The 20,710-nt window shown below is 54.1% G+C and overlaps 1 protein-coding gene across 3 annotated transcripts in view; it reads left to right on the top strand.

Annotated features, from left to right (window-relative positions):
- Nucleotides 1-1,320: 1,320 nt before the first annotated feature.
- Nucleotides 1,321-20,710, top strand: part of ADRB2 (adrenoceptor beta 2) — a 31,593-nt gene continuing 12,203 nt past the window's right edge. Inside the window, exons 1-2 of one of the 3 annotated variants that reach the window (XM_086759109.1) lie at nt 1,321-2,406; nt 2,524-2,681. In XM_086759109.1, the coding sequence (XP_086615235.1) occupies nt 1,511-2,406; nt 2,524-2,681 (1,054 nt within the window). In that variant the 5' untranslated portion in view covers nt 1,321-1,510. Of the gene's footprint in view, nt 2,826-20,710 lie in introns of those variants that run through there. The other 2 variants (XM_086759108.1, XM_010119743.2) reach the window with 2 other exon arrangements.

Raw genomic sequence — 20,710 nt, 5'->3', positions numbered from 1 at the left:
ATGAGGCAATTTTAGAACCACAGCCTTCAGGCTTCACTGTCACCTCCGCGAGCCCCCCGGGGCCTGCAGGCAGCACGATGTGTCTCTGCGGGACAGCAGCACAAGGCTGGACAGGCTTGGTACAGAGCAACGGGCAGAAATGAAACTCCAGTGCGGCGTTATCTCCCGTTAGGCACAAAGGAAATCTGCAGGATTCCTTAGTCCTTATTTAGCAAATTTGTTTGCTTTGGAGGGATACGCTTGTGATGGTGTTCGGGGCTAACCACCGCCCGGCTGCAGTGCGCAGCAGTCGCACAGCCTCCCCGCTCCTGGGACAGCCAAGGGATGTCCGTGCCCCTCACCAGCTCCAGGATTTCAGGGGCTGGACTGCGGCTCCAGCTCTCGGATGCATCACACCACCCTGGCTTCCTGGGTGCTCACGGGCTGCTGGGCTGGGGGGCGGGAGGGACAGAGTGACATCCCTGCACAAAGTGTCGCCAGTGAGGATGACAAGGCCAGGTTGGACGGGGCTCTGAGCAACCTGGTCTGGTCTGGCTGGAGATGTCCCTCCTCCTTGCAGGGGGGTTGGACTGGATGGCCTTTAAAGGTCCCTTCCCACCCAAAATATTCCAGGATTCTGTGATTCTATGGGATGGGGGCTCTCGGGAAAGCCAAGCGCCAGTGCTCAGCCAGGGACAAATCTCTGTAAGCACCAGCATCCTCAGGATTTTCCTGGTACCACGTGTCGTGGGGACCCCACCGGGTGGGGTGGGATGTGTTGGGACCCCCCGGGGCAAGAAGCGCACTTGGGGGGCGAGGGGTGCAGGGACACCCCTGAGGCGGGGAGTGCGTGTGTGGCACTCGTAGGCAAAAGGCACGGGGACATTGCGCGGCGTGGGGGCACGTGTAAGGTGGAAAGCACTGGGACACCCCGGAGCGGGGAGCACGCGTGGGCGGAGGGGCGCGGGGACACCACGTTGCTGAGGGAGCACGCGTGGAGCAGGAGGAGACCACGGGGCGCGGAGCACGCGTGGGGCGTGGGGAGACCGCGGCGGTGTAGCACGCGTGGTCGAGAGGAACGCGCGGGGCGGGGACACGCGTGGGACAAGCGGTCGGGCCAAGAGAAGGGGGGTGCGCGGGGGGGGGGGGGGTGCGAGGTGCGCGCGGGGCGCGGCGCGGGCCGCCATTGGCTGTGGCGGGCTGATGTCACAGCGGGTGTCGCTATAAGCTCCGCGGCGCCTAACGGGCTGGGGGAGTCGGGCGGGCGCGCGGCCGCCGCGCGCGGGACGGGACGGGACGGGACGGGAGCGGAGCGGAGCGGAGCGGAGCGGAGCGGAGCTGTCCGATCGGGTCCAGTCGGGTCCAGCCTGGTGCGGAACGGTCCTGTTCGGTCCCAGGCACGCAGAGTGGGAGCAGCCCCGCGTCCAGCCCGCCCCGCACCTGCCGTCCCGTATGCGCGGCGCCCGGTGCAGTGCGGCCGCGGAGGAGCCGTAGGCAAAGCCAAGCCCCCGCCGCCCGCCCAGGGTGGGCCATGGGGGTGGCAGGTACCGAGCTGCCCACCGGCAACGTCAGCGCCAACCAGAGCGCCGCTGACCCCACGCTGTCGCGGGATGTGTGGACGGTGGGCATGGGGATCCTCATGTCGGTGATTGTGCTGGCCATCGTCTTCGGCAACGTGTTGGTGATCACTGCCATCGCTCGATTCCAGCGCCTGCAGACTGTCACCAACTACTTCATCACCTCGCTAGCCTGCGCTGACCTGGTGATGGGGCTGGCTGTGGTGCCCTTCGGTGCCAGCCACATCATCATGGAGATGTGGAAGTTTGGGAACTTCTGGTGCGAGTTCTGGACCTCTGTGGACGTGCTCTGCGTCACAGCCAGCATTGAGACCCTCTGCGTCATTGCTGTGGACCGGTACTTTGCCATCACCTCCCCTTTCAAGTACCAGAGCCTACTGACCAAGAGCAAGGCACGCGTGGTCATCCTCGTGGTGTGGGTGGTCTCAGCCCTCACCTCCTTCTTGCCCATCCAAATGCACTGGTACCGGGCAGACAGTGAGGAGGCCATCCTGTGCTATGAGAAGGACACGTGTTGTGACTTCTTCACCAACCAAGCCTATGCCATTGCCTCCTCCATCATCTCCTTCTACCTGCCACTCGTGGTCATGGTATTCGTGTACGCCAGGGTCTTCCAGGTGGCCAAGAAGCAGCTGCAGAAGATAGACAGGAGTGAAGGGAGGTTTCACACCCAGAACAAAGAACAGGAGCAGAAAGGGGGAGCTGGGCACCGCCGTTCCTCCAAGTTCTTCTTGAAGGAGCACAAGGCCCTCAAGACCCTGGGCATCATCATGGGCACCTTCACGCTGTGCTGGCTGCCCTTCTTCATCGTCAACATTGTGCACGTCATCCAGGACGACATCATACCCAAGTACGTGTACATCCTCTTGAACTGGCTGGGCTATGTCAACTCTGCCTTCAACCCTCTGATCTACTGCCGGAGCCCAGACTTCAGGTACGCCTTCCAGGAGCTCCTGTGCCTCCGCAGGTCTGCCCTGAAGATGTATGCCAACGGCTACTCAAACAGCAATGGCAAGGGTGACTACAACGAGGACAATGGCTACCCCCTGGCATCGGACAAAACCTGTGAGCTGCTCCGTGAAGAGGGCTCCTTCCCTCACCCCCAGGACTTTTTGCGCTGCAAAGGTACTGTGCCTAGTGGGTAGCTTCCAGGCGCGATGTGCTCCGGCATGGCACGCTGGTTGCAAAGAGGAGCCTTTCAAAGGAAACACAACCCCCCCCCCCCTTAATGATAGTAATGATCCTCTTCTAGAGCGCACCCTAAAATCTAACGGCTGCAAGGACCTCAGACTGGGCAAACCTGCAGGCAGGTGGGGTTGGGGGCGGGCAGGTCGCTTGCAGTCTGCCTCTTTAGGGGTGCAACCGTGGGTTCCTTGGGCTCTGGGAGTGTGTGTGGGGGGGAGGAATTTAAGGCTGTGCGGAAAGCTTGTCCCCGGGGGAAGTCGCTGGCCGTGGCTGGTGTTGAGCTACCTCATGACCTTACTGTTGGACAGCCGGGGCTGCGGGGGCAGCGGGGCCGGGGCTGCAGCCCCCACCCCGGTGGCAGCAGCGCCTGGGCAGCCGGACACCCCGCGGGAGCCTTCCCGGGTCCTTTCTCGTGACAGGGACCCCTCGCCGGGCGGGAGGGCAGCCTGGGGCCGTGGTGTCCGTTTGTCCAGCCCTGGGGACAGCGCGGAGATGGCTCCCTGAGAGAAAATCCGCGGGGAGGGAGTGCTCGGAGCGGGGCTGAGCGGGGTCGGATCCGCGGCTGTTGCCCTCGGTGGGACCGTTTAAACAGAGCCCAGAAACAGCGAATGGTTGGGCTTGTTGGGGTTTTTTTTTGTTTGTTTGTTTGGTGGGTTTTTTTTGCCAAGTGCTATAGGGCTTTCTGCTGAAATAATAATAATAGAAATAAATGGACTGTTTGCCCAGAATGTGAGACTGGTGACCGTGGGGCTCGGGAATGTGGTACTGGGAAGTACTGGCTGAAATGCTGCTACAACCACAGACCGTTCCTCTGTCTCCAACCAAAGCGTTTAAACTGCCCGGTTTGTGTCACTGCAAGCCCGGGATGAGAGCGAGCCCGGGGTGGGAAGGGAGATGTTTTATTTTCCGTGGCAGACTGGAAGCACAGCTCCGGCCGCGGGACTGGTTGGTTTGTTTGTTGAGGGTTTGGTTGTTGGTTTGGTTTTTTTTTCCCCTTGCGACAGGCTTTGCGTGCCGGGCTGTCACGGGGCGGCAGACACGGGCGGGCAGGTGCGGGCCGCCACGGGACGGGGACGGGGACACGGGTGGCACTGCGGCCGAGGGCTGGCTCTCTGGAATCCCCTCGCTGGAGGGAAGAGACCGCCGGGATGGGAAATGGAGCTCCCCCGGTCGATTGCCTGTACCCGCGGGTGCTGCAGGCTGGACCCGAGTGGGGAGGGGAGGGTGTGGAAGTGGCAGGGTCTTTTCGAAAACGCTCGGGAGATGTGGGGGGAAACGGTGCTCACGGGACCTATCGGCGTCCGTGGGGCCGTGGTGTCCCGCGGGAGGATGCTCGGGCGCTGCGTGTGTGCGGGCTTTTCTCCCCCATTTCCACGCACTGCGGGGGTTTTGCTTGCGCTGCTGCCGCGGTCCGTGTGTGGCGTCCGGGGGTCGCTGGGTCCCCGGCAGAGCTGGCTTTGCAAATGCCGTGGGGTGGGTGACCAGCTACACGGCTGGAGCGGAGTCCTCTCGGGCTGGTACCCCCCCCCCCCCCCCATGCAGGAAGCAGAGTGCACCGTGCTGGGGGGCTCGGAGGCTGGGAGAGGGGCTGGAGCTGGGTTTCTGGCTGCCGACATCTCTCTGCAGTCCCCGTGTGGCCCCGGCTCTCTCGGCTGCTCTGAGAAGGACTCGTCCCAAGCTCTGGTACGGAAAGGGGCAGCCCCGGGCAGGAGTGGAGGGGAATCCCCTCTGGAAGGGCACTGCTGGGGAGATGGGGGGGGGGGGGGGGGGGGGGGCTGCTGCTGGTCTCTGCTGCTGCTGCTGCAAGGCGCAGGGCAGCGACCACCTCTATGAGCTCTTCTACCCCTCATGGCAAAGCCCCACCTGGCTTTTGTGGGGTTAAGGTCTGGAAACTCTAGCGCTCTCTTTTTTCTTTCCCAAAGCGGTCCTGATCCTGCTTGGCAAGGGTGCTGGGCAGGAGGAGCAGCTGTCAGAGCCCACTCCTTCTCCAGCCCTGTGGTGGGTGCTGGCTCAGCTCCGCTTGCCGCCTTCCCAGCTCAGCCCCGCAGCAGAGGCAGGCAATAGGCCGGAGAGCCCTTCCCTCGCGCCTCTCGCTCTCTGCTTTGACGCCTGCACCCGGTGCCCTCACCCCTGCTGTGGTGGGCTTGCTAGCAGCACCCGAAGCCCCTTGGAGCATGAGCTGCTTGAGCAAAGGAGGGGTGGGATGGCACGGTGTGGTGCGCGAGGCACCAGGTTGGCAAAAATATTTGCTGCTCAGATAAACATTAACAGGCTGTCCGAGCAGGGGGAGACCCAGCATGGGACCTGGGCCGGCGGTCAGGTGCTGTTTGCTTCACACTGCACGGGGATTGACGTGCGAGAGGCCGGTGCGCTGTGGAGTCGGTGTAGGCACACGCGCTCGGGCCAGAGATGCACTTTAGCTCCATGCGGGCCACAATTATTATGTAGCATTCAGGGGGAAGTGAAAATTAACCTGTGGATTGTAGTGATCTTTATCTCCTGTGTTTTCCTGTCTCCGGGGTTTTTAATCTTGCCAGGCGCTCTTTCCAACGCCCAGGAGCAGCGTAGGTTAGCAGGTAGCAAGGGCACAGAGGGCAGAGGTGTCCCACAGTGACTGGGGGTCAGGCCAGCCTGCAGCAGGCTCAGCAGCCAAACTCCCACCGGCTTTGGGGCAGGATCCAGTGTCCACAGTACAGATAGTTGCTGTCTGTATTTTTACTGTTACTAATTATCTGCATTTCAGTAGCACATGTTGTGGACCAGGACTTTGTTGTCCAAATAACTGCTCTATTTGTTTGACAGCTATGCTCATACTTCAGATGTTGCGGCTGTACGTAGCCAAAGCTGAGAGACAAGCAAGTGGCTACTGCAGAACAGCATCCAGAGCACACGGATGTGGAAGGGTAGGGGACGTCGGGCTGTTTGCAGTGGGCAGCCGACCTCGGTACTCCAATGCTCAGCTACAGTGTTAGGAAACCTCAGACTCGCAAGGGAATCTGAGTGTTGAAGAACTGATTTAGTTCCTCTAAGGCAACATTAGTAAAATTGGTGAAATACAAACTGTGTGGTTCTAAAGGCAGCTGGAATAGAAAGAGAAATATCAGAGGAAAAAATATTATGGCACCACCACTGACAAACCTTTCCTGTTCCATGGTTGAAAAAGAAAAACTGTGTAAAGGAATCCTTTGGCCCTTGAAAAATAATAAAAAGATAGTTTTTTAGATACATACTAGGCATTAAAAAATGGAGTATTGAAGTCAGGACACAAGCTGCTTGAATTGATTTTAGGGTACTTAGGATTTTACACTAGCAGAGAGCTGGCTCAGGTTAAATACATCTGATAAAACACACAGTGGTGACGTTGTTTGAGGAAAATCACAGTAACAAAATACCAAATTCTTATTGCAAACAGAGCAGGCTACCTTCTGTGCTGCTGGTTTGTACCTGATGCCACTGCCGCAAAAGGTGGATGGAGCACGGGTGGGAGCTTTGCTAACTGGAGCTTTGCGGTACATTCACTGCTTTTAGCCACTTTGGCCAAACAGATTGTTATTGTTTTTAAAGTCTCAGTCAAGACAAGCGTCACAACTGCAGCTTTTGTGTTGTTACAAAATACCGTCCTCGCCGTAGGTCCTGCTTGTGATTCGGGCAGCTGTAGTTTCCACATCCAGGGGCTGTTTTGGCTTTATCCTCCAAAGCAGGCCAAGTATCAGGAGCTGCAGAGTCATGTCAGTTCTTTGCCTCTTGGGAGCATTCCTGGAGAGCTTTGACTTTCTGGGAAGCCCAGGCCATGAAATATAGTCTGCTGCTTGCTCCAGCACCGGGGAGGTATGGAAGTGCAGGGGGAGCAGGTAGAGGGGACAAGATCTGGGTGCAGATCCCCACCGGGAGCTTGACTCAAGCATCTCCTGAGGACTGACCTTTCTCAAAGCACCTCATATCCCGAATTGTTCAGCAATTCCTAACAAGCAGCATTGCCCTTCAGTGTGTATCGCGTTGCTGTGCCGTGTCATGGTGGGCACAGAGCTCGGCCTCGCCTGTGGAGCCAGGTCCATGCCTGGTGGCCTCCCCTCTGGTTCAGGTGAAGGTGGGACCCCGGTCCAAGGACACTGCCAAGGCATTGGGTACAGCAGAGGGGAAGGGAAGAGGCTTAAGTTACTAAATGCACCCAAATGTTTGAAAATAGGCCAGGGATTAGTAGCGCAGAAAGGAGAGCCCAGCTTCTCCGGAGAGAGAGCGGAGGTGTGAGCAGGCACACAACGTGCTTTTCAGCTCTCCCACGTCACAGCCCCATGGCTTTTCAAAGGGCTTATTTATGTATTTATTTACTATAAGGGACATGTTTTGCCATAGAGGAGAGGCTATTGACAGGGCTGGCTAGGAGTAAACAGCAGGCTGTGACCTCTCTCCCAGCATCTCTTGCCTTTCTGGTATTACAATGTTCCTGCTGCCAGGAGCCTGAAGCAGCCGCGCTGGCGCAGGGAAGGGCTTTTGTCCCCTCCCTTCGCCAGCCCTCTGCCTCTGAGTGTTTGTTTTCACTGCTGTGATGAATCCATTTCCCAAGGAGATGGGTTTATGAGTGTGTTCATTCCTCTGGCAGGAGGGAGGATGTCCTGTCATGCATGTTCCCTTCTCTGCTCTCTGTCAGCAGATAGAAAGTGCCACCCTTCTTCTAAAAGCAGCAGGGAAGCAAAGGTTTCCTGGCCGACCACCGCAGTACCTGGCTGTGTCCCTGGGCAGTGAGGATGGAAAGAGGGAGCTGGGGAAGGTGGCTCCTGCTCTGCTCACCAGCATCACCCCAGTCTTCCCCCTCTGCAGAAGCATCCAGCCCTGGTGAAGCACCTCGTACCTCGGCTGACCCACATCTCTTGCTAACTTCTAAGACAGTATCAGTATCAGTATCAGTACCAGCCTGCGCTTCAGATTTGCAGTGTACATGGGAACCACCCAGGGTGGTTCTTCAGGTTCAGATCAACAAGGGCTGTTTTGAAAAGCCACCCTGGCTTGGATGTTGTTCTCCGCAGAGAGGTGGTGTGACCCCAAGCTCCTTGAGACTAGTGTTTTGCAAGGATTAAAGTTCTTTTCATGGTTGTTTTTACACTTGTGCTTGGTTTCTGAGGTCCGTGGGTATGACCACAGCCACTCTTTGGTATCTCCCCCCTGCAAAACAAAGTCTCTTTCAATGTGAAAGCTTGGCTCTTTTGTAGACTTGAACCCGGCAGCCTGAGCATTTCTTCCTCTTGTTATTCTTTTATTGGAGCTGTTTGGAAAGCCAGCATTAGTGCTAACCTTTCTTCCTAGGGGCAAAGAGAACATTTTGCAATGAACACACATCCCAGGCTGTGAGGACACCGTCATTTGGCAGCTGGAGTAGCTACACCCTCTTATCAGAGACATTCTTGCGGGGTGATCAGCTGCACAGGGCACCCACGGGGACCTGGAGGTGCTTTTTGTCGTATTACAGAGTAGGGTAGCAAGTATTTCACCCAGCGTTGCCTCTTGAGAGATGCGCTACAGCCGCTCCTCAAGGGCCCAAGCTGCAGCTGGTAGCATGGGCAGACCCCATGGCACAACCGTTCCCTCTCACACCCTCGGCTGAAGGACTGAGGCTTGTATTTGCCTGCCGCAGAACAAAGTACAGCCAGCTCCGTCGGGAACACAGACGCTTCCTTGGGGTCTTAGTGACACATCTGGGGTCTAAACAGCGGTGCGCGCTGGAAACTAGAGTTTAGACAGAACTTGGGAGGAGGTTATCTCTCCTGGGAAGTGTTGTAAGAGCAGGACACAACTCCAATTCACCTGGCTTTGGCAGTGGGAATCCGCTGGAATTGCTGTGAGTAAGGGTGCCGGACCAAGCAGAGCATTTCAGGGGGCATCGAGCCTCTGCAAACGTTCTTCCTCATGAAAATTGGATTTGCTGCTACTCCATGCATGCAATTTCAATTTTTCTCCTGTTTTCTCACCCTCCCAATGGCAGGAGCATACGAAAGAATTTCAGTGCAATATTGCGAGGGCCAGCAAGAGTGGATTGGGAAACACTTGGTACTGTGCTTGGTAAGGTCATTTTTGCACAAGTGCGTATATAGTTGGACATATGTATGTTTATGTGTGTGTGTATATCTCTAGTATCTATATACAGCTATATATAGATCTGTATATAAACAAGGAAATGTAAAGGTGTTTTGTTTTGCTAGGTGGATACATAGGTGAAGATCTGTACATTCAAAAGTTTGAATATTTATTGCAGGTCTTATCGGTTGACATTGTGTTTAAATAAAGAGTATTTATGGTATGCTCGTAGTCAAGTGTCCTTGCTGAGGTTGTTTTCCTGGTTGTGTCTCCCACGTACTCTCCAAGGCTCTTCCAGTGAATCCTTCAGGGCTCGTTACAAAAAACCAACACCTGAATGGACAAGAATTTAATTCGTTTGTGCAGTGCTTTGAGCCCTGGAAACTGTGAGGACGTTGCAGGTGCTCAGCACCTCGCTGTAAAAGGGCTGCTCTGGTTTCCACCTCCTATATCAGGGTTAGCAGGCAAAGTGATTTTTAAAACTCCACCTGCTCCTCTGCCTGTTTGGACTGGAAACAGTGGCAGCCTGGGGTGGCTCCTGCGCTCCCGTGGCAGAGCAGGGCTGCGGCAGAGGCAGGGACCGGTACAGCTGGGGGCTTTAATCCTCTGTTGCTGTTCACCAGCACCAGCGTTCCCTGGGACTGGGAGGAAACACAGACATCCAGTGCAGAGATCGTTGGGATGGGAAAGGCAAAACACTGCAAGATGGATGCAGCACTTGTCCGTAAAGCCCGGTGCTCTCTCTGCTCTGCTCCGGCCAAGAAGCGATGCCCCACGCTGGCGTCACAGCAGGACTGAATAACAACACCGCTCGCTCTCAGCTGTCTGAGCAATGTCTTACCTGGCCCAGGATAAGCATCGCACACCTCAGCAGGGCTCCTTAGTCCTGGCTCAGCACAGTGCAAACACCGTGCTGCAGTGCTGGTTTGGAGCTTGGGCTGGAAGCTTGGTGATGGGGTGAATTGCTGTTCGGGAACAGGGGTGAGGGGAGCACAATGTCGTGGGTCGTTTCTGTCTGCCCCGGCTTGCTTCATCTCCTGTTTAGGATTGGGAAAGCTTCTTGGGGGGATCTTTGGAAAAGTATCCTAATCTCCTGGCCTGTTCTCTGTTACCTGTTGCCCAGCGCTGTTGTCCCGGTGCTCTTCTTGTTTCAGGTGGGGATGAAGAAAGAGCATGGTGAACGTAAAGTAGGATCTCAGCCCAGCATGTTGCAATGTCAAGTATTTTGCATTCTTTGTGCCACTTAAGACCGTGATGAAATTCTTGGCAGCAGAGGCCGGTGTGTGCCCTGCACGTTTGGAGGCTTCTCCTTTCCAGAAACAACAGCAGGGAGTTGTCGTGCAGCTTGGACGGGGAGGGATTATACCAGGCACTTCCAAAACATGGCACATGCCCAAATCATAATAATTTATGGGTTTGGAACTTGGTGCTTTCAAGGGATAGAGAGCCCAGCTAGAAACACAAGCTGTTGCTGACTTCAGGGGTCCTGAAGAGGGAATCAAGAGTCAGACCTTCAGCATCCCTGGGGGGATCCTCAACTGCCATCCAGCTCCCCCCACCACAGCTAAAACGTGATCTTCAGACCGAAGAACATTTCATTTCCCCTCTTAGGGAAAGATGTTTGATCCTAAGAGGTGCTTAGAGCCCAGTTCTTACTTCATTGCACCTTTGGTGATTGCCCTGAGGCTCCCAGCAGCCCCTCCTGCCTCTGGTCCTCCAGCGATGCCAGAGGAAAGGCATTAGGAACCCACAGCAGCTGCTGCCAGGGCTACCTGCAGTTTTGCAGACATGACTTCACTGCAGGCGTAGGCAACAGGAGCAACGGTGAGAGGATCTCTCACCAGCCCTAGGCACAGTCTGACGGCAGCTCCCCACTGCAGTTCAGGGGGGTTCAGGCTCCACCGCTGAGCTCTGCAGCCTCAGCCCAGTCCTGAGAAATGCATAAACAGCAAACGGCCTCTGGGAAGCCCCTGCCAAGTCCTTTCTCCCTCATGTAAATATTGTTTCCTCTTAAGTGTATGCGAGTGTGAAACATCCATCCTTAATCTTTTTTTCTCTCTGGCTGAAGGAAATGCTTGTTCATCCCCGGGTGGGGACTGCCCTCATCTTGATGTGCTGCAGCCGTCAGCCCAAGCAGGAACCACACTGCCGAAAACATCTCTTATCGCCATCAAAGTTATGCTACTCTTCCTGCCTTCCAAGCCCACTGATCAGACCAAATGGTGCCCACCACGACAAGTGCCTGGTGGGACATTACAGTCCTCAGTAGCTGTTGGATAGAGGTCTCATGGGCTGCAGCATGTGGACAAATTGCTTAGGCAGCCTTGAAGAAGCCTTCAAAAACAGTGCAAAATATCCGTGGGGTTGCAGGGTCCCTGCTCCAAAGTGTGAAAGTCCCATCCTGTGGTATTGAACTCGTGTCTGGAAATGCATAACAAATTTTCCAGAGAAAAAAATGGAGCAGAAGCCCGAGATAAGTGTCTGGCCCTGGAAGCAAACGGCTCAGTGAGAGAGATGCTGATTTCCATTACACACTTAGGAAAGGAAGCGTCTCTGCGTGTAGCAGGGGCAGTGGAAGCCCTGACGTATTTATGTGCAGGGGAGCAGAGTGGAGGAGCTGTGTAGGTACCTGGTCACTGGGGAATCTCTTCTCACTGCTCAGATGTTTTCTCGCTCTCCATTCACCTAACCTGGCTGACCGTGTTGGGAACAGGTGGGATCAGGTGTAGGCTATCACCTGGGTCTTTCAGCCCTCTGCTTGAGACCTTGGCCAAGGCCTGTGTCTCACCAAAACAAGACGACATTGCTCTTGATGGTTTCGTAGAGGAAACGTGTCAGCACGATAGCCAGCCTTGCACAAGAGAATGATTCTGAGATATATCCGTATCAGCCTTGACTGTCGGTCTTTTGTGATACCTCATTTTAACCCAGATACTACTGTGATACTCTGTCTTGATGCAAGTCTGGCTGCAAGTGGGACCTTCTTTATAGAGACAAGTCAGGCACAAAAGCTGGAGTGCGGAGCTGCTGCATGTGAAGGGCTGTATGAACAGCTTTGTAGTTAAAGAAGAGGAGAAAGAAACAGTTCCCTCCTGCTTAGATGAGAATTACCTTTGTAGCAGCCCAGCAAGTCAATATGGAGAGATATTGACTCTCCAGGCTGGGTTTTAGGATGGTCTCCCACGGAGATCTGCTGTGCTGGGCCCTGCAATGCCTTTCCTACCCTGTACCTTGCCTCGCAGGGCATCCTGCGCTCTTGTTGAGCAGTGCCAGATGCAGAGATGTAAGCTGGAAAGTAATTCGTTAAATCAGTCGTTACACGGACTCGAGTCGACACTCTGCATGATCTTGAAAGCCTGCTTGTAGCAGAGGCAGTGTCTGGTTACAGAGGTCTTTGGTGTAGAAGATGGGAGGGGAAGCGAGATGCTTTCATGGTTGGGCTGGAGGGGTTGGTATTGCTCAACATGACAATTTTTTTTTTTTTCTAGCATGGACATCGGAGCAGTGTTTTACCCAGGATGACATTTCGCTTTGGGTTGCGATGGGTGTTGGTAGGGATCTGCCATTCACCAGGACCAGCCCTTTGAAGTGCTGTGGCTCAGAGAAACCCCTCCCCTTGTTCTCTTGGAAAGCACAGGTTGTCCTCTTCTTTTCGGCTTAGTGAAAGTGGAGTCATTTGTGAACTTGCTCAAGTTTTGTACAAGGAGATAGTAGCATACTCCCTGCCGTGGGAGATGGGGCCCTGAGGAACATCAGTGGTGGAGAGGCAAGGCCCACCCAAACATGGGGGTCCTGCTGTCTCCAGCCAAGATACAAATGTGGAGATACAAATGTGGAGATACAGAGTCCAAGTATGAACAGTTGTAGATGTGGAAGTGGGGAAGGCACTAAGCTGGGGGCATGATCCACAGCTTTTAAAGTTGATTTGTGTCAGTTCAGCCCAGCAGCTGAGGCAAAGGGGAGGAAAAAGAGGGAGTAGAACCGCAGAAATTCATGTTGTGACTCAGAACAAGGAGGCTATTCCTCAGTAACTGCATAGCATGATTTGTTCGCCTCATTTAAAAGCTGTCTGCATGGTTCCTCGTCCCTCTGGCACTCCCCACTGCAGAGAAAGACCCTTCTTAAAAGGGGATCCTCAGGGCACCTATTTATAGTATGGAACCCCCTCCAGGAGAGTCACCCAGCCCTGAGCGAACATCGCCCCGTCCCCCGCAGCAGAGCGATGTGCAAGCTGCTCCTCCCTCAGTCCCAGCCCCCAGCGCAGCCCCCAGCTGACATTTGCCAGCAGACCGTAAGGGACAGTTGCGGGCGTCTCTCCCCGGTGCAGGAGGCGATGACACACCGGCTGCCACCGCGCCAGGCTGGCAGGGGCAGCAGGAGGCAGGGAGAGCGGCAGGGTGGGGGGCTGCTCCGGGCCACCCCTCGCATGGCCGTGGGTGGGAGGCAGGTGATGAGAGGCCAGGGGTGCTTGCTGTTCCCAGCAAGGAAAGGTCAGGGCGCAGAGCCATGGTGCGATCAGCCTCCAAGCAGGGCGGGGGCCAGGGGGGCTGTGATTTCCAGGCATGGCTTGTGGATGTTGGCCAGGAGAGGCAGAAATGAATCGGAGAGGGGGGAAAGGATTGTTGGCCTGAAGCGAAGCATGGGGCTCAGTGGTGGTGCTAGTTAAGGGCAGGACACGCTCTCCCTCCCAGTCTCCAATGCCCCCCTCCCCAATCTTAGAGGGACCCCAAGGCGGGGTGCTGGCATGACATTTGCTCGGTTTGGTCTCAGGCTGGGCTGGCTCCAACGCTCCGTGCCGGGGGCAAGCCACTGCCGCACAGCACGCTTGGACTAACTTGTTTGGCTACGGGATAGGATTTCGGTTTGCTACAGTTGGATCAGAGAGCTTTGGGGATTTTTCTTCCTGATACGATTTGCAAAGCCAAAGGCTTATATCAAAGTCAGAGTGGTTTCAGGGATACTGTCTTTCTCTGCCTAAGAATTCCCTTTAACATGCAGAACTCAGAAGGGGAAAGATAATGCTAAAACTGGACAGCGCTAACTTTTTTAGCATTGGTTTGGACAACTGCGGCTTCCTGAGGGTCTGTGTCTGTAGGGAGGCTTCTGTCAATTCTGCCAATAAAGTCGTAAATACAGCACAGGCTAGTGATGGGAAACAGATAGAAAGAGAAGTTGAAGGGACAAGAGAAGATGGAGGCAACCAAAGAACAGAGGAAAAATGAAATATAGGCCAAGGACAGTGTAAAAGGATGATGAAAGACACAGAGATGAGAAATCAGTCCTAGGAGGGACAATGACTCGAGCACCAGCAGGAAACTCAAGGTGGAAAGCAAGAGGCTGGATCCCATGTGGAAGAGCGGGGAGGAGCTGGAAAGGGATTGCAGAAGGAGAAGAAACAGGGCTGGAAAATGCCATGGCAGCAGGATCTGCATCTCAGTGTGGGCAGCCTGACTGGTGCCTCTTTCCTCCTGCGTTAGTAGCTCCTTGCCTGCTTTCAGCCAGTGTGAGTTTAATTTAGCAGACCTGGCAGGAGGAAGGCAGCAGGACAATGGGAGAGGGGACGGTTTCTCAGTGACACAGAACTGCTGGGGGGCTCTGAGTGACAGAGGATGGCCATTATGGAGGCAATGCATGCACAGTTTGTTCCCAGTGTCAGGGGAGTTGTCCAAGGCAAGCGGCCAGCCTAATTTGTGCTCCCAGAGCAGGGAAGGTGAGTGATGTTTTATTTTTAAAGGCGGTCTCCTCCGCTTTGCACCATGCCACCTCCTGCAGTGGGGTTCCAGTTTCAGGAAGAGCAGAGGAAAAATAAGCTTAACCAAACAAAAAGATTCGGCTTTCCCCTGTAAATTACATAAAATATTTTTGTCTCAAGTCATTACTCTTCCCTCCTGCTGCAAGCCAGCACCTTGGGAAGATGACTGTGGCAGGGACGAGGCAGGCGGTAGGGCAGGTCTTGGCACAGGGCAGCGGGCGATGTTTAAACCCAGATCACCCGAGGGATGAGCGTAGTGAGAGCGCACTGTGCCAGGTAGCTTCAGACCTCACCGGGGTGAGCCAGGGGGCCGTGCAGTGGGAGCGCACCGGGTAACCAGTGACAAACTGGAGCTGGAATTTTTCCACCCGAGGCAGAACAAGCACTGGATTCACTGAGAGGGGTAGTGAGAGATAAAGGGAGGTGTTGTTGGAGCACTGCCTCAGCGGAGCGTTTCAGAGGGAGGCAGGCTGCTCGGTGGACTCTCCTCTCCCTTGTTGCCAGTGCCTTGTGTGGGTTTTGGTTTCTCCTGGGGATGGGAGATGCTGAAGAAGAGCTGGCTCGTTGCAAGCAACGGGTATGCAAGAGAAGCTCTCTGCATCTGCAAACTGCAAGTAAGGATTTAAGTGGCCCAAATTAGGTGTTCAAATTATGCTGGTGAGCAGAGCCATGTCCCTACTGATGACTGAGCAAATCAGCTGGGAGAACACATTCAGATGTAACAAAGGGACATGGAGGGGCTTTCCACTGGAGATGTGTGAAAAAGAGACAACAAATCCTCCTGTCCAGTAAAAATCCAACAAATTCTGGCCCTGGGTGTCCAAGCTGGATGTCAGCTTTTCTCTCTGCCGGCCTCAGGGCCAGGGGTCTCAAGACAGCAGTATCCAGCCAGTCCCTAGTCGCATCCTGTCCCAGCCCGACATTGGAGAAGGCACAGCGCATGTCACACCCGTACTGTGCTGCTCAGGCATTCTCCCCTGCCAGCCAAAACTTTCAGCAGGCTCATTACAGCAACTTCATGGCTCCTCCACACTGCTGGAGTGGGAAGAAAAGCCAGGGGTTTTGTCATGGGTGGAAAATCCTGCTGCAAACCTGAGATGCTCCATAAACAGCTGGATTGTTTCTGTCTCTAGTGTTTATTTTCCTTCAGTGCAGGAAGAGTGGCACATCTCAACTGTTGGGGCTCTGCAGAGCAGTCCTGCACCGCGGCAGTGTCCCCTGGCAGTGGGAGCAGAACAGGAGCAGGGATGTCCCCGGCGTTGTGCTCCTTGCTCCAGCATTGCCCGCGGGATCAGACTGCCCTGTGCCTTGTCCCTGCTCTGTACTGCCTATTACAGTCTTGCTTACAGTGTTTTTCTCTCCCACCTCCCCTTCTAGCCAGTGCAAATGCAATGACAGTCATGAGGTGGCCTGAAGCTGACCTTGGGTTACCCAACCCTGCCAGAGCACTGGGACAAGCTGTGTGTGTTGCTGTGGGTGCACGAGACAGAGAAAGAGGAAGATTATAAGCCAGATAGCTGCAGATGCATTCAGGACCTCGCCGTTGTTTTAACTGCAATGGGTTTCATGTGAATCACCACAGTGGGTAACCTGTCACAGCTCACAAAGAGCACAAAACTCCATGGCTTGGTTTTAAACAAACAAGCAACCGAAGAAAGCTGACATGAAATCACCCAGTGTAGGCATTGCCTGACCTCGTGTCTCCTCGGGAGCGGTGGTGAGGTGCAAACACAGAGGCTGTGCCTCTGTGCTCCGGCTCTGCCCTGCAGCCCGCAGGATTTCCCAGCTCCAGAGCTAAGCCACCATCGCGGTGCCCATCATCGTCCCTGAGCCCCTGGCTGCTCCCGGCTGCTTTCTTCTGTTTGTGCTCTGGAGATTTCGGAGCCAGGCACTCCTGGCAGGCATCAAGCACCCACACAACCCTGTGTGCTGTGTAGGAATGAAGCGAAGCTCACGGGGCATCATCCAGCTCCCAGGAGCCCAGGGCTGAGTTATTTAATGGTGAAATTAGATTTTCCCAGCAGACTTCTGCTGGAGTCAAGTGAAAAATGTGGCAATCTCTCCTTGCATTTTTTTAAGAGAGAGCTCCTATGAATGGAATGAAATGCTTGTGAGCATCCCTCAAAGGGCCACAAATCAAATGGCCAAGAAGAGTCTCTGCCAAATGTGTTGCTTTTTAAATAAAAGCTGAGGAGAGCAGCATCTTGATTTGGAAACTGGGGCAGACATGTTTGGGTAGTGCCTGGTTGTTCTCTGGCTGGCATTAGCTGGGGTTTTCAACTTCCAATGTCTGTGAGTGCTGAAAGAATTAGAAGGTGGCTTTAAAAAAACATTTAAAAATGAGTTTTGTATTAGGAGCCTCCATGTGTAGGTTGAGGTGCCTAGAGAAGCTGAGTGATAGATAATGGCTAGAAACAGCCTGATGTCCATACCTTAATACGACATCTTAATTTCCCTTATTTTCGATCCCTCCCCTTCTGGAACTGGGGCATTTGAGGTCCTGCAACCAGGTTCTTTCCTGAAGCATCCTTTTCCTCCTCTTCCTTGTAGAGCATACCAAGACAAGCCTGTGCATTTGGAAAGTCCCCTCCCAATGCTTGGTGAAAGGCAGGATTATATAAAGCAATAATTCACAATTTCCTCTCAGCCCCAGGTTCCTTCCCGAGTTGTTGAAGCTTTGTGCGGAGCGATGGTTTCCTCTAAAATGAACAGTGAGCTCGCTTCCTTCTCGGAGGCTGCTCTGCTGCCTGCCAAGGCACAATTAGGGAGGGTGCGGAGCAGGCGTCTCTGTCATTCTGCAAGCACGCGTGCCTTTGCAGTGAGCGTGTCTGACAGGTATGGAGACAAATCAGGACAGCCGTCTCCCTGCCCCGGCATGGCAATGGCCTTGGCGATAAGCGGGAGATGCAGCTGCGTGGCGCGAGTCGGGAGACGGGGTTTTCCCGGGAGGAGAGCTGTGGGAAGGGGTGGGGTAGCTGGGTGGCACCAGGGATGCCGCTTGGGCTTTGGCATCAGCATCACTCCCAGAAGTTTTGCTGCTCTTAATTTGCCTTTTATTTTTTATCTTGGGGTATCTCCACAATGCAAGACGTGCCAGCCAGCAGCTGTGGTTTGGAAGGGACAGGTCAGAGTAGCTCACCTCTCCTGGTATGTCCATCATGCACACTTGTCAGCGCAGTGAATGGGCCTGCCTTGCTGCAGCTACGCTATTTCCAGTGCCTGGGGTGACACGAGCATCAACGCTGCTTTGCTGGGATGGTTTTGCTGTGAGCGGCTCCAGGAGACGTGTGGAGGGGCCCGCAGCTGCACTGTGCCCCGAGGACAGTCAGCCCACCAGGACTGGGGCTCGGGTAGGACCCCGGCCATTTTAGGGGTGTAAACCTATCCGTGGTCCACATCCAGACTGGAGCTGACGTGCTGTGCCAGAAGCCCTTGGAGTAATATGGATATGCCCCCAGTGTCTGTAGCTGTCCCTGAAAAGCAGTCTGGGTTACATTTCCAGCGGGTAGAGATTGTGCTGTTGGTGAAACACACACGGCTCGGTGCCAAAATGGTTGTTCAGGCTTTGTACATAATTCCTCAAGACCTCAATCCTCTCTGAGGCACAAAAGCTTCTATGTGAGGTGCTTGTTGAGTTGTAGGAAGAAATGCGGCGTGAAAATATCACCCTGTTCCACGGTGACAAACATCTGCCATGCAGGACACAGATTAGAAACCGAGAGCGCTGAGGTCTGCGCCCCGCTGCGGTGACTCATCTGACGTCTCGGTGCCTCAGCGCGCTGGTCTGCAAAATGGAGCCTGTGGTGTCTGGAAGGGCAGCGTCTCTACAAGCAGCGTCCGGGAGTTTGGAGAGAAGAGGCTTCACAATTGCCAGCTATTGTAATTTCTTGGCTGCTGCCGCAGGAATCTGAACCTCAGCCTGATCCAGTCTCACTTGACAATTAAACCCCGTTGTTACTTTGCCAGAGCTTACCTAGAGTACTGCAGGGTTGTAAGATAACTGCCGCCAGATCATTCCGCCTCACCGCCGAGGGGGTCAGAGACCAAAGCTGGGTCACCAAAGGGTAAGACGCAGCCCTTCGCACCAAGAGGACCACCCTCGCCGAGTAGCAGTAGAAATCTATTTTGTGGTTTTATGTTATATTTATCAGTTAGTCCTGAGTCATTCTGCCTAACCTACAAGTGACTGCACCCCCTGCAAAAGCTTCCCGTTTTCATTAACTCTACATACGTGTTAAATTTCCTTTCTTCAGCTGATGAAAAAGGGTTGTGTTTGCAGAGAACTTTCTTCCTTCTCCTCCGCTTCTTGCGTGATTCATCCACGGGTGCTGCGTTCCTCTGTAGGTGACACAAGAAGCAAGAAGCCTGTGCTAAGGAAGCAGTTGCATCAGGAACATCAATGCAAAGCGGGCCAGAGAAGTCGGCGAATGCTAATGGGTACTTTTCTGTACACATGCTAATTATAGCATCAGCAAAGCCAGGTCCAAGCTACAGCTTTGCCTGAGGAAATCCCCCGTGATTTTAGCCAGGAGTGCCAATTACTGTTTGTTATGAGTAAAGGACTAATAGGAACTAGACCTCTTAGGTCATCTTCTGCATTTCTGGAGGATTCCTCTGCTGTAGTGTAAACATAGGGATGGGTATATTGTACTCAGGAGTCACTCAAAAGTTTTTTGTGCTGTGTTTGCCCTGTGTAGGACAATGAGGTGTGCACCTTTTCCCTGGACAGAAGAGTCTGGGACACCCCAGAGGCACACCCTCACCTATGCCGTGTCTCCTCCATTTTTACCCCTTTGCTCACAGTTGCCCTCTTTCGGTCCTTCCTTCCAAGCTCTCTGTTCAAGGAGGGCAGCAGAGGCTCGCCAGGGCCCTGCCTGCAGTGCTCATCCTGTGCCTTTGCCGTGCCGGGCCGTGCCTCTCTCCACAGGCATCCTCCCCCTCCACAGCTCCCACAAAGGATGGTGATGCCAAGCACTTTATTGTTAATAGTAGAGACAATTTAGAGATGAGCTGCTGGGTAATTAAAGGCCTGGCTGGACTGGTTTCTAAGGCAAGGATAATAGAGTTGAATACATGTGCATCTCACCTGCTCCACCTTTTATCTTCCTTACATAGAAGTTGTTAACATTTGACTTCCAGTAATTTATGAAAAGCTCAGTTATGATTTCCACACAAACTCCCTCGGGATGGACTTCAGTGCCAAAGAAACCACTCTTTCATCGCACCTCATGGGTTCTTTGTTGGCCATTTTAGCACACAGTTGGAAACTCCTGTGATCCTGGGTGCTGCCCTGTCCTCTCGCCGTTGCAGTGAGCCCTTGTATCGCAGGTCAGCTGTGGAGGAATCAGATGATGCTACACAGCTGCTGGTCACTCTCCAGTAAGAAGTTGGAGGCCTTCGGATTTCAATGCTGTCATAACTATGCAACTGATTTAAAATATAATAAACTTGAAAGCCCTTCCCTATCAGACTATCAGAGGGCTGCAGATGAGCTGCTTGAACCTCTTGTAAACACTAGGGCTGTCATTCCTGCAGATGGACGATCCATTTTTAAATGGTGTTTCAGGTTACAGCTGGGCGTCACAGCGCAGCCTGCGATTGCTGCAGGGTCATGATGCCGTGAAGTAAGATTTGTCCCTTCCTAAATAGCAGGAAAATTATATATATATATATATATATCTATCTCTTATTCTGACCTTGCCATTTCTGCATGTTCCTGGAGAGGTTTTGTTGGGCTTTCCCTCTCCTTTCATTAACTTTTGCAAGGGCTGTCTCACTTCCAGCCCCCTTTCTGGGACCAGGAGGACGGGTCCTGCTGTTGTGTTGTGTGCCACTGAGATCGGCGCTGGAAAGGATGGGTTAGGCGATCCCAGCCTCCCTGGCAGAAGACTCAGCTGAAGACAGAAGTAGCTGCTGATGAAGGAGGGCAAGAGCACGGGCACTGAAGGAAGGGGTGCATCCATCAAGTGCAGCAGGTCACCAGGACTGAAACCATGAGATTGTCAACAAGCCGAGCTCCACCTCACAGGGATGTCTTTTTATATCTCCGTGGCAGATGCCAACCATTTGCTCACCCGCTGAAGAAGGTGCTTGCCAGAAAGCAAAGCAGAAAAGCCCCTGAGGGCTGCTGTGGTGCAATCACCAGCTC

This window comes from Chlamydotis macqueenii, chromosome 14, assembly GCF_036417535.1.
Source record: "Chlamydotis macqueenii isolate bChlMac1 chromosome 14, bChlMac1.mat, whole genome shotgun sequence".
Classification (NCBI taxonomy): Eukaryota; Metazoa; Chordata; class Aves; order Otidiformes; family Otididae; genus Chlamydotis; species Chlamydotis macqueenii.
Note: the sequence above shows the minus strand (reverse complement) of the source record. Positions and strands in the feature narration are given on the sequence as shown.